Here is a 13,147-nt window from a genome sequence, read left to right as displayed (position 1 = left end):
AGAAGGAGGAGAGGGTGTGGGCGGGTGGGGAAGGGGTAGTGGGTGGCAGTGGGGTGTCAGGTAGAGAGGTGGAGGAGGGAGAAGAGAACTAAGTAGGATGTCTTGAGTTTTAGCAGAGAAATGGGTGGCCAGTATAGTGCAGAGGGCGTGAGACAGGATAGGTGAAGTAGAGACAGCAGATGGATTGGCTAGATCCTTGTAGATTTGAAAGAGGTTAGCCGAGTTTTAAAGGCTCCAGCGATGTAAACCGGTATGTCAGCTCTCTTCTTGGAGTGGATAGAGAGACGATATTGCCTTTGGAGAAGGCAAAAGGCCAGTTTATCAGAGGATGAGCTTGAGGTCCACCACTTCTGCTCTGCAGCTCTGCACTTGCGTTTGAAAGCAGCACTCAGGCGGCTCCTCATGACAGGGGCAAGAATGTCAAGCATGTTAATGATGGCGAGATGAAGATTGTCGAGGGCGGAGTCAATGAGAGAGTCAGCGGGAGTGGGAGGGTGATGAGGTATGGGCTAATGCAGCAACTGACACTCATTTCATCGGACGGATGTCCGTGAAATAGGCTGGGAGAGGCTTGATCAGGGGGCCGAGAGGACCCAAATGGGAGGAGAGAAAAGAGTGATCTGACCATGAGAGAGGGGCGGAGAGAGGGTTGGTGAGCGGCAGGTCAGAATAAATGATGGCATCAAGGGTGTATCCAGCAGGGTGGGTAGACCCATAAGGGAGAATAGAACTTTGGACACCCAAGCAGGGTTGTTATGTATTTTTAGTTTTAACCATGCTTGGGGTATACTGTCTGAGCATAATTCCCAGACATGTCGTCATTAACATGGGCACCTAATGTAATGCATTTGATACATTCAGGCAATGAGTAGGATCCACAAATAAATGCAGAGAATGACGTTGAATTTTAATTTCCAGGCTACACGCCAGACCTTGTCTTTGTTGTGGTGCTTGCGGGTACTCCGCATAAAGCAAGTCACTGACTGTATTCCCACATTTCTTGGAAGTGCCTTGGTTATAGAAAATAAAACTGAAATGGCAATAATTGAAACAACTACAAGAACTACAGCACTTCCTGAAAAGCTTCTAGCTGACGTGTGATAAAGACAGCATTCGATGAAAGGTTTCAGCAATATGCATCGGCCTTCCTTTTAGCAGAAACGCACATTTTGCTTCCCTGAAAAGATGGTGTACACTGATACTGGATCAGTAAGCTGAACAGCTTTTTGGGCCGATGGTCTAAACGGCTTTTTGCTTCTGTTAGATGTTATGCTAATAAGGGGAGTTCACAGCTCTTGCTCAGAGAAGTATAAAAGGGCTGACTTCAGAAGGAAAGGCAGGAGATTAGCTGTGCACGGACCAGACAGGAGTTGTCAGATGAAAACAGGAGGCAGGCGGAAGGCTGGAAGGACCATCCAGAAGGAGACGCACTGTGGGCATTATCTTCTATGAAGAAGGGAGGGGGCCCAGTCCTATAATTTTTCTAGCCTACCTTTTGAAGCCACTAAATGGGATTTTTGGCTTTTTTGAGGCATTTGAGACCCCAAATACTTTTGAGCAGAACTATTATTTTTGAATGAGCTTCCACCCAACACAAATCCGCTGACCAGCTATGAACTAATTGGCTGATGCTAGCACTATTGTTGACCCCAAATCACATTGACTATTTTTGAAGCATTGTTTGCTATTTTCCTGCATTTTGATGAAAAGACCTTGGTGATTTGATAGGTGGTTGCTGATATTTTTGAATTTTTTCTTGGATTGTGCAGATGGCTCCAGGCAGTCAGTCTTCTCCAGCCCTCATCTCCCTACCTTCTACAAATCGTGAGCATGAGAGGTTTTACCCATCATTGATATCACATTGAGAAAGATATTGAGGTATTGAAAGGGCACGTGCTTCTGTGATGATTGCCTAGCAAGATATGTGAGGTTGCCTAGAAAAACCTGGCGAGACATGTTGTTTTTAAGGTGGCTATGATATCTCTGAGAAGGTTGATTAGTCTTTGTCTTGAGTAGACGTAGAGACCATGACGATTATTGCTTCTAATTCATTAATGACTATTTGCATGTTAAGTGTGTTTTTGTCAGGCACGTAAGGTTTGGCTGCGACCTTCTGGTTGTCACTGAATCCAAGATCCCCTTCCTCCTCACCTGTGTCTTCTGAAGATGTCGCGCATGGTTTCCCTTTCCTTCTTCGACTCAGATGTTTTTTACTGACGAGGTAGGGCCGCCCTCGGATAGAAGCCACTCTACCACCGTTTCCAAATTGGCAGGCAGAGGACCCCTTCCCGAGAGCGGCAACCTCTCAGATAGACATATTGGTGCGGCAGGAAGGTTGTAGAGTGATGTTGGAGTGTCCAATAGAAGGTTCCTATGTGGGAAGTGGAGGTCTGGTAAGAAGGCAGAAGCAAAATGTCCAGGTTAGCTTGTCACCCCAGGAAAAGGTGAGCCTAGAGGATACTGGGGGTCACAGCTGCAGACGTAGCAGTGAAATGCAGGAAACATCCACCGCCGGAGAACAGGAAGGATCAGAAGAGAGCACAGGACCAGGATGAAAATGGAAAGACAGATACAACGAGAATCATCAAAGGGGCGAGGCAGCAGGAAAGCAATAGAACTTGAGGACAAGAAAGCGGACGGTAGAAAGAGGTAAGAATTGGAAGGATCCCAGGTGGATAGAAAAGACGGAAAAACCAATATAAGGCAAAGCGGGACGAAACCCGGAAGTAGAGTGGAGGAAACCGTGACCAAAGGCAAACGAAAACCCTGGAGCCGCGAGCCACGGGATGGTAAAAAAGTACAGAAGGAGGGGGTAATTGGAAAGCCCAATGAAAAGAAAACAGAGGTAGAGAGCAGTACAGAACCGAAGGCAAATTCTGTAGAAAGCACAAGCAAAAGCATAGCGCGTAAACCCAGAAACAAAGCAAAGGGTTGCAACGCAGCGTGGAAAACACAGGGCGTGGCTAAAAAGGAAAACGAAAACACCAGTGGGGAGAAAAGACTAGAGCCACAACACGGAAACATAGTGGAAGAAGCAGCACATTCTAATGGCGCTGCAGCCTTCATGCGTTCCACAAGCGCCACGGAGTAAGCGTGACAGTTTTATGTAGTGACCATGATAGTAGCAATGCTTCTTTATTACTTGTTTCTCATAATTAAAACATTTACATTATTCGTGAGAGTGTAAGAAAAATGTATTGAGTTTTCATTACTGAGAAATTTGTCTGAAACGTTTTGAATGTGAGCATGATGTGTGGGGCATCTATTTAAGTGTACTGTGTATTAATGTAATATTTTTTGTATTTTATTGAATTTATATAGCCCGTTAATCCAAAGTGCTTTACTTAAGAACACGAAGAAATACAACAAGCATAAGATGGTAATTGTATCACAACTCGAAAACAGTATAAGGAACAATTTACAATATTGCAAAGGTGAGGAGGGAGCGGAGAGGGGCAGAGGAATAAGGGGGAGGGGAGAAACAATTAACATAATATGGTAATTGGAACACAAGATATTATTATAATATTATAGATGTTGCATGTCTTTAATACACACAGAGTGTTACTGGAAGCTATGAGCAGTGGACTATCAATCGAAAATAATATGACATTAGTAAACCTCTCCTGTGCTGATGAATGAGAGCAGCCTCTCACTGCAGGGGGTTGTTGCTTACTCTCTTTGCTGATGCAAAGTGACAGGTATATGTTTTTCCTATCTCTGTTCCTACCACAGCCCCTGCTGGGGGAGGAAGGGTCCTGGACACTCCCCTAGGTGTAGAGGAAGGGCTCTGGAGATAGGGGTAGTAAGAATCACGTTACTTTGGTGACCGTGGCAGGACATTGCTCGCCCTCTCCTACACCCTAAAATGATTCTCCCTACTCAGCTTCTGAAGAGGGATTACGGGGTTGCTACAGGCCTGGCGATACAAATAATAATATACGCTCTAGTGAAGAGCAGGGTGTAGAATAAATAGCTTAAATCACACTCTAGTGAAGAGCAGGTTGTCATTTCAAGCAAGTATTTTTAACAGCTATCTAGCTAAGATATATTTTTTATTTATTTATTTTTCCATTTATAAAGTGCTCTAAACCCAGAGGCTTCAAGGCACTGGTTACATAGGTTAAGCAACATGTGAAGCCGTTAAATGCAAAAAACAGATTTGTTTGTTTGCAGAAGACCCAGTATGATTGTTCTGATCTTAGTTCCAGTGGTAGTGCGTTCCTATTCTTAGTGGCAATGGACCTCATTACACGGTAGGCGGTAACTATGGTGCTATTAGCGCCATGGTTGCCGCCGGTATTTTACCGTGTCCGCCTTGGTGGATGGCGGAATTACCGCCCTACTCCAAGGTGAGCGGGGGCGGTAATTCCCCATTCACCAAGGCACTTCCCCATTCCCACTTTTGCCCCCATAGGGCATAATGGGAATGGGGAAGGAGCTAATTACGGTACCGCAAATTGCGGTACCGTAATTAGCACGAGGTCCCTTTGCGGCACCCTACTTTAACGGCTGGTAAAACCAGCCGTTAAGGTCGGGTCCCGCAAAGGGAACTCGTAGTAAGGCGGTAAGGGTTTACCGGTACCTGTGCCCTTACCGGTACCGGTAAACCCTTTCCGCCTAACGTGTAATGAAGTCCAATGACTTGAAAACTCAGGCCCCAATCTCAGTAGTCTAAATCCTGGGGTGGTAAGGCGGTAAGTATTGGAAGTACGGGTGGGTCTTGCTGATTGCACTTTTGTAAGCTTTTGCGAGAGGTACCTTGGGGCTGTGCTCGATGGGCATTTGATGGTGCTGGCTAGTGTTTTGAAAATAATGCACTCACGAATTGGAAGCCATTGCGCACTTCTTCTGGTGACTGGGATGTGCTCTCGTCTCGGGATGTTCACTGCAGCCCTAAGAGCATTGTTCTGTATGATCTGTAATTTCCTGATGTTAAGAGCAGAGGTGCCTGTAAATAAGGTGTTACAATAATCCAGCCTGCATCCAATGAGCGCACAGGCAATGGTGAGGCAGTTGTCTGTAGAAAGAAAGAGTCTAAAGGCATTAATTAACTTGGTGGTGTATGCAGCAGATGATGCAATGGCTCTGATCTGCCTAGTTAGAGACAGGGTGGAGTCTAGGTAGACACCTAAGGTCTTGACATCACCTGAAACTGGTTTGGTGATTCGATCGATGACGAAGGATTTATAGGCTCTGTCAAGTTTAATGAGTAGGGTTTGTGAGCCAACCAAGAGAATTTCCATCTTATCATCATTGAGGCATAACATGTGGAAAGCCATCCAGGCCTGGATGGTTTGGTAGACTGAATGCAGCGTGATTAAGTCAGTAGCGTAGTTATCCATGAAGGGCAGGAGGAGTTGTGTATCATCTGCATAGTTTGTGTAGGATATGCCCAGGTAATCTAGGAGGTCAAAAAGGTGCTTGGTAAACATATTGTACAGAGTAGGTGAAACACAAGAGCCTCGGGGAACACCACAGGAGACAGAGGATGGAGGGGCCGAGGTGGTGGCTGAGAAAACTCTCATAGATCTGTTGGTGTCAGAAAGGAGGAGATCTAGGCGATTGCTTCCGTAGAGAAATGAGCTGCCAAGGAGAAGTGTTGACACAGGATTTGGTGGTCCACAAGGTCAAAGTCTGCCGACAGATCCAAGAAAGGAGGAGGGCTATGTAGAATGGCTAACCCACACATTGATGCCCCAATACCTGTAAACAGCCACCAGGAAGTAACCAGGTAGTTACAGGAAAGCAGTGTTATAGATGTCAACACCAAATTTGCAGTGGGAGTGCCTGTTGGATTGTCAGGGGAAACCTATTGGTATTCTGATTTAGGCTTGCAGCAGGTAGACCACCAGAAGTGGTTTCAAGGGGCCTTAAGATATCCCACTGCAAGGGCAGGATATGATCCTTTTGCTATGAAAGGGGTAACCTTAGAACGCATCATTAGGTTCCCCCCAAATAGGGAGGCAAACTATGCATATACCAGGGAGCACTATGACATTCTGGTGAGACATTTTGACACTGTCCGCGCTCAAGCTGTAGAATATAGAGCCTTGGAACTGCACCAGCAGCACCCGGACCAGTGATAGTAGGGGAGGAAGGGACACTTCCATTCCAGACCCTCAAAGCCTTATAAGGCACCTGCCCCAAAAGACAGGAGGACATTTCTAGATAAACTGAGCCAGCTAGAGGCACCCTACCGTCAAGTCACTCCTCAGCAGAGGCTGATGGCTTTAGCAATTATAATGCCAACAGGTTGTAATCCACCTATGGAACACTCTGATAGTTTAGTTTCAGTGTATAGTTGGTTATACCTTATTTAATTGGGACTTGTTTAATTATGGCACTGACCTCCATTCTGGAAGAGATATTGAACTCCCAGAGAGCAGAATCAGCAATGAGTTTAGCACTAGCAATAGGTGGGGCAATTATTTCATGATAGAGGGATTACTCATGCCCTTCATTCAGTGAGGTTAGAAGTCTTCAGACACCTAGCAGTATTGCCCAGTGACCGAGAAAGGACACTCCAGTTTGGTCCCATTTTGACAGCTACTTACAGGTTCCTAGTCAGAGATCAACCGGGTAGAATCCCCGGGGAAGGGCAAAGGAAGGAATTAGGTGAGAATAATTATTCAAGAATGGCACCACCTACTAGTACCACTGGTATCAGACAGGAACTAGGTAGAAATGCCTTCTCAGTTAGAGGCAGAAAGGGAAGGACACAGGTTTCCAGTATGCCCCCTGCCAAAGAAGAAAGGGAGACCTTTCCTAGAAGGACAATATCTGTAGCAAGAGACAGTGCAAGCCCTAGGCATGAAGCTGGTTAGGTTATGAGACCCTACAAGGACAGAAGTGGTGAAAAGAGTACCTATTAGTTAAAGGATAAGACACAGCTTAGTCAACCACAAAGATACAAAGATGAAGGCTATCCTTCTTCTCCCTTACAGAAAAAGAAGAAACAGGGCTCGGAACCCAAGGGAGAGCAGAAGCCCACCAGGAGGGAGGAGAAGAAAGGAGAAAGGAAGCAAAATGCTGCTTTAAGAGTTGACAATGGCAGAAGCTCTAAACTAGATTCAAATGATAAACACCAGTGACTTAAGATCCAAGGGACTGGCTAGTGGTACAATTGGATTCTAGTATGCAAGGCTCCATATTCAAAGAAACACACAAGAAGCTTTTACATCACATCTCTACTAATCAAAACGTGGAGGTTATTACCCCCACAGGAGACGTGCTTGAGCACATTGATGTTTGTATAGTTACAATTCAACTTGAAGGGAAACATCAAAGGAAATAGAGACACTTTTTTGGTCTAATTTACATATAACACAAGATGGCCTTTTTGGAGAACATCATTGGCCCAGGCTATATGTCAGGGAAAGCCCTAGGGGGAAGACATAATGAAACCATCTTTTTCAGATGAAGTTGGGGAAAATGCAGTGAACTTCTATGCAGCCTCATGGGCTGTTTTAAGAGCAGCACCGTTATACGAGAACCATGTGGGACATGACATAGGGCCTCATTCCGAGGTTGGCGGTAAGGGGCTAACAGCGCCGGTAATGGTGCCGGTGTCGTTAACCCCTTACCGCCGCATTATGAGGTCCTTTAGCGGGTCCCGCTAAGGGCGGCTGGTTTTTCCAGGCGCCCTTAGTGGGAGCCGCTAAAGGACCAGCATGCTAATAATGAAGTTATCAGCATGGTCCCCATTCCCATTGAGCCCTAAGGGGGCTCGAATGGGAATGGGGAAGTACCGGGTTCGGGTTCCTTGAATGAGGAATTACCGGGCCCTCCAACGTTAGAATAGCCTGGTAATTCCCCATTCAGGGAACCCAGACCTGGTATGTGGTAAGGGGTTAGCCATGGTGCAAATAGCACCATGGCTACTTCCAACCTCGGAATGAGGCCCATAGTCTGCCCTCCACATAAAATGCCAGTGTTTGCAACACCAAAGCCTCAGAGACAATATCCAATCAAAGCACAGGCTATGGCACATTTGAAAATAATTTTGGATCAGTTATTAGACCAAGGGGTTCTGAGACAACAGGCACGCCCCTGCAATAGAGCATTACTTCCAGTGTCCAAACCAGGTGGATCATACCAACCGGTAATTGACTTTAGGATATGAAATGCCAATACATGCACAGAGGCTGTACAGAACATGCATGGTTCAGACCTTCTGAGTAACATACAGAGATACAAATATAAGACTGCATTGGATCTGCAGAATGGATGTTTTGGAACAACCTTTGTATTCACAGAGCTATACATACACAGCTATAACATTTAAGGGGAAACAGGTTTTCTTCACAAGCTTCCCACACGGGTACAAAAGCAGTCCTGCGCTATTTTCTAGTAGAATACAATTCCTCTTAGAAGGCATACAGATATGCTGGACATATGTGGATGACATATACTACACAGATGATGACTTGAATGAACGCTTAGAGAAGGTGGACTCAATCATTAGGACACTTGCACCTAACGGCTACAAGAAATCTAAAATAGCCCATAGAGAAATCATATGTGTGGGGTATTCATTATCCGAATGGGGAAAGGGGACTTGATCCACAATTCCTAGAGGCACTTAAAGAGTTACCGGTCATACTTGAGGTGATACTATTTCCTGGTTCAAAAGCTTTTACATATGTAGTATGTAACCATGGAGAGACAACACCCATAGTATACCATTCACATGTCTATACAATTCCAGAGCTGAAATTTGCTCCAGAAGAAAAGACTCTGGCTGTGGTGCAAATGATAGTGCAGAAGAACACACCTTAGCTTGTGCACATAAACACACCATTAGTGCAGTTAGAAGCAGCTACACACTCTAGTATTGTAAGTGTGAAGGCACTACACTCCAGATGGGTTCAATGTGCCATGACACAGCACAAGACATAAAATATCACTATAAACCAGAACTACTATAAATGTATGAACTGGAATGGCTTCTAAAACCAGAAGCAGATGCAGCAGTACCTGACATCCCACTTTGGATGTTTGAAAACACACTATACTGTGATGGAAGTGGTGTTCCAGCAGTTGGGACACACTCCTAGTATTCTGCTGCCTGTGATTCAACCATAACAATGAGTTTAAACGCCAGGATACTCAAACAAAACATGTAGGGGATACATCAGCTCAGGTTGGTGAGTTACAGGTCCTCCTGGCACTGAAAAAAATTGATCCACATAAGCCCTCTAATTTTGTCTGATTCAGACTTTGCAGCACAAGGTTATAATTTTGACCTTTAATGGTGACATGCCAACTCATTTAGAGATTGTAAAGTCAAGATAATATTGTCAAAACTAATTTGGCAAAATGTATGGGACGTCATTATCAGGTCACTGTTGTGTGAATCTTTGATTCACTATTAACTGTAGTTCCCTGAGAAAGAGCTCATACGTGAAACAGTGTTGGCACAAGTGGTATACGTTTGGTACAAGGTACCAGAAGCATCATTTGGTACAAGTGGTATACGTTGACACAAGTACCATATGTTTAGTACAAATAGTATAGGTGTACTGATGATGTAATTATGAATTATCTATCTATATATTTATAAAAGTGAACATTTTTGGGTGGCTGGGTTTGTGGCAAAGCATTGTTCCTTATACAGTTCCACACGGTTTCACCAATCTGCATCAAATGTTGCATAGTTACCTGTTAGGATCCTCTGGACAATACTGGCTACATGTCATTTGGATGCCCCACACCATTACCCGGATTTCAGCAGAAGTCAAAAAATTTTTGTGGGTGTGTGGCTTGTCGAAGTGTTGTTCCTTATACAATTCAACACGATTTCACCAATCTGCACCAAATATTGCATAGTTGCCTGTTAGGACCATCCGGACATTACTGGCTACATGATATTTCGACACCCCACCCCTTTTCTCGGATTTCAGCAACTTCATACATGAGACGGTTGCCTGAAATCATTGAAACATCAATGTGGTCGTAGAAGAACATGGTTTATGGGACATTGGCATCGCAATGCACAGCAACGAACTGCACCTTGCCAGGGTGCGGCAACAGGTGGGGAAAGAGCACAGTAGGTCCCAGTATTCAGCAGCACACTGACTCTCGCCTACCCCCAATGTCTGCTCCGGGGTATGTCAGCCAGCCACAAACATCCACTCTCGGTGCATTTTACTTCAGAGTGTAAAGCACATCAAGTGATAAGCGAACGGAAGAGCGACCTACAGGATCATTGATTTTCAACAATTGATGAGAGTGTTGTCTTGTCTGTCCACAGTACCTGTTCGGAGATCGGGTACTTTTTGCTCGTAAATCTATAAAACGGTAATTTTCAATTCTCTATTTAATAAGAATGTGTACAACAGAAGGGTAATTAACTCTTATATTCGGGGCTGAGTCCATCAAGCAGGAACCCGACACAAACCGATGCAAGACACCTAATCACCCATTCTTTCTTTTGTAAACATATGCAAAGTATGCCTGTGTCTCAAAGGCTGTCCTACTCGACTCATCACTATGAATATAAAATGCTTTGGTGTCAACAATTGCATTGCTGCTGTCATTAGTATGAATTGGTGCACAAGTTGCACTGCTCCATTATATATTTTTAATCTATAGATAGTTAATTGCATTCACGAGAACAAAATGAATTAAATTTGTATCACTTTTAAATTGATACTTTTACACGTATGCATCGATTGCTGTGCACACTACATACAGCATGCACACAATTGTGCACATTTTCAAGTTGTTTAGGACATTAGGATTCAGATGATTATTGGTAATACCAGGTTTAGTCCTAGTACACCACCACATGCAGCCATAACTTAAGAATTGTGTAAACTGTAAGCAGGGAGTCCCAGGTTAAAATGGCGAAGATCTTGGGATAGTTTAGTTGGCCTTTTATCTTTCTGGGGTTAATAAATGAATATCAATGAGCTGAGTGTTTGTAACACCTGCTACGTAGAGCTCTACAAAGAGGCAACATTGTGTAAGCAGGTATTGCATATATAACAAGTAACAAGATTATTACCCAAGATACACAAGAATGATGCCAATACAATTTCCAATTAATTACGACATCATAGACATGGAAACATGTATCACTCTTTTGAAATAGAGACTCATGCACACAACGACACAGACACACATGCATACACACGCACACCTTACCCACCCCATCATACACTGACTACGCACAGATGACATATCCAAAAAAGGGACCTCTTGTAGTGTCTCTGTTACTGGCTAAGAGCACTGTGGGTTTCTGCTGAAGACTGTAAAAGCATGCTGCAGCTTTTCCCTCCTCGTTGGTCGACCTGCATTGCAGTCTGTCCACCCCATCCTATAGGAGTCGAGTGATTTCTATACGGTATATTGTATAGTAATTTAATAAAAGCCACAATCACTCTTCATTTGCATAGCTTTCCTGACACCACTTTCAGTATGTACCAATGGTCTTACCTTGCACATCCTCACTGTTGATGGTTGCAAGGTTGGCATTAAGGTCAATGCATTGTTTTCTTGCAGCAGCCCAGGCAAGTATGCCGTCATCTTCCTTGCCAAAAATCCTGTAACACTAGAAATGAATTGACACGTGAGCTTAATCAATTTTCGCAAAATAATGTAATTGACGTTTTTTACGTTGAAACGGTGGGTAAATTATGGGGCAAAGTTTTATTTCAGTTTCTTAGTTAGCTCCTATTTCTAAGCACACAGACGAGAGATCAGTACATTGTTTCCTTCATGTTCGGGCCCCCTGTTTTATCAGGAAGCTATCCTAAAGTGCACTCACTTTCCTGTTTTGTCACATGCCCCCCTCACTTGATCAAGCTGTTCTTGCCATCCTCTTTTTTCATTTTTTGACAGAATTGTTGGCTATCTTCTGCTCACAATCCAATGAATGCTTCCAGGTTAGAAGTGCCATTTTCCCATTCGTATTCATTTCAGTATTGCTATTAGGTGGCACTTTAGCACCATTTATAAGCCAAAACTATTGCATTAGAATACAACTAGGCAGACAAGGCATATGAGGAGGGGTACAACGCTTGTCAGTATTGTTTGATGATTTACCTACTCATTAACTGCCCATGACCATGTTAACCCCTACACCCTTTCCCACCCACCTCCTGCCCCTTCCTGCCCAAAACACATCCTCCTAGGATCTATTTCAGCAAAATGTATCAATGCTTAGATCCAAACTTTGAACTTGATGGGCCAGACAGTGTTTTTTTAAAAGCAGTTTTCTGAAGGTTAATGACTTAATTGGAGCTATAAAGGCGCTGCTGGTGTAATACAAATATCTCAACCAGGTCTGCCCCAGGTCTGCCTTCAGCCACTCAATTTATGAACACTCTGCGTGTCCTTCATTGAAATCCTGTTAAAAACAAACATTGGTAAAACCAACAGATTTGGCTTGTGTATAAGTATTAGGCATTTGCCATGCACTGTTATTATATGTCCGGGAATTCGCACCATTTTGCAGCTGCTACCATCAACGGTCAGTTATTTCACTATGGCCTACACAAAAGCCAACACTGTTGGCATTGTCAATGCTTGTTTTTTTTGTTTGTTCTTGTTAGGTAGAAAGAGATTAGCAACCCATGTATTAATTATTCTTTTTCCTTAACTCCCTTGCTCTCGATTAAGACCTTTCTTGGTAATCTGTTTACTCAGTTTTAGAAATCTTAAAACACACTTGCGTAAAACCAAACCACAAACAACAAACCAACGTTTCTACGTGCTGGGAGGATAACTCAGAGGCAACACATTTGTCTTGGAAACAAGACAACACAGAACAACACAGATTTGAAATCCCGTCCCGTGCTTAGAGGCTAGGCTCCTGTATTGCATTATAAAAGATTAATTAATTAATGAATTACTAAGAGGACTGTTCACATATCTCCCTGAAGACACCTTTGCCAGCCTACATCTAAGTCAGTCGATTTACCAACTTATATTACAGGGCGTGCAAATGGATTCACCTCTGTATGGTTTTGTTCTTATACAGACACATGGATGGGAGGCCAGGGTGATTTTACAGGGGTTCAAAGGGGGTAAAAAAGAAACAACTTTAGAACATTCACACTAATCAAGGTAGTGTACGATTTCAGAACCTATGCACGTGAGATGCACAGCCTGCAGCCAACCACAGACAATATATCCAAAG

The 13,147-nt window shown here is 43.8% G+C and overlaps 1 protein-coding gene across 1 annotated transcript in view; it reads right to left on the bottom strand.

Annotated features, from left to right (window-relative positions):
- The window catches only part of LOC138569908 (macrophage mannose receptor 1-like), a 745,141-nt gene that overhangs the window by 179,080 nt on the left and 552,914 nt on the right, over positions 1-13,147 (bottom strand). The window contains exon 21 of the mRNA XM_069648337.1: positions 11,443-11,557. Coding sequence (XP_069504438.1) covers positions 11,443-11,557 — 115 coding nt within the window. The remainder of the gene's footprint in view (positions 1-11,442; positions 11,558-13,147) is intronic.

Source organism: Ambystoma mexicanum, chromosome 2q (genome assembly GCF_040938575.1).
Source record: "Ambystoma mexicanum isolate Mex_15411 chromosome 2q, UKY_AmexF1_1, whole genome shotgun sequence".
Taxonomy (NCBI): Eukaryota; Metazoa; Chordata; class Amphibia; order Caudata; family Ambystomatidae; genus Ambystoma; species Ambystoma mexicanum.
This window is presented reverse-complemented; position numbering and strand designations above follow the sequence as displayed.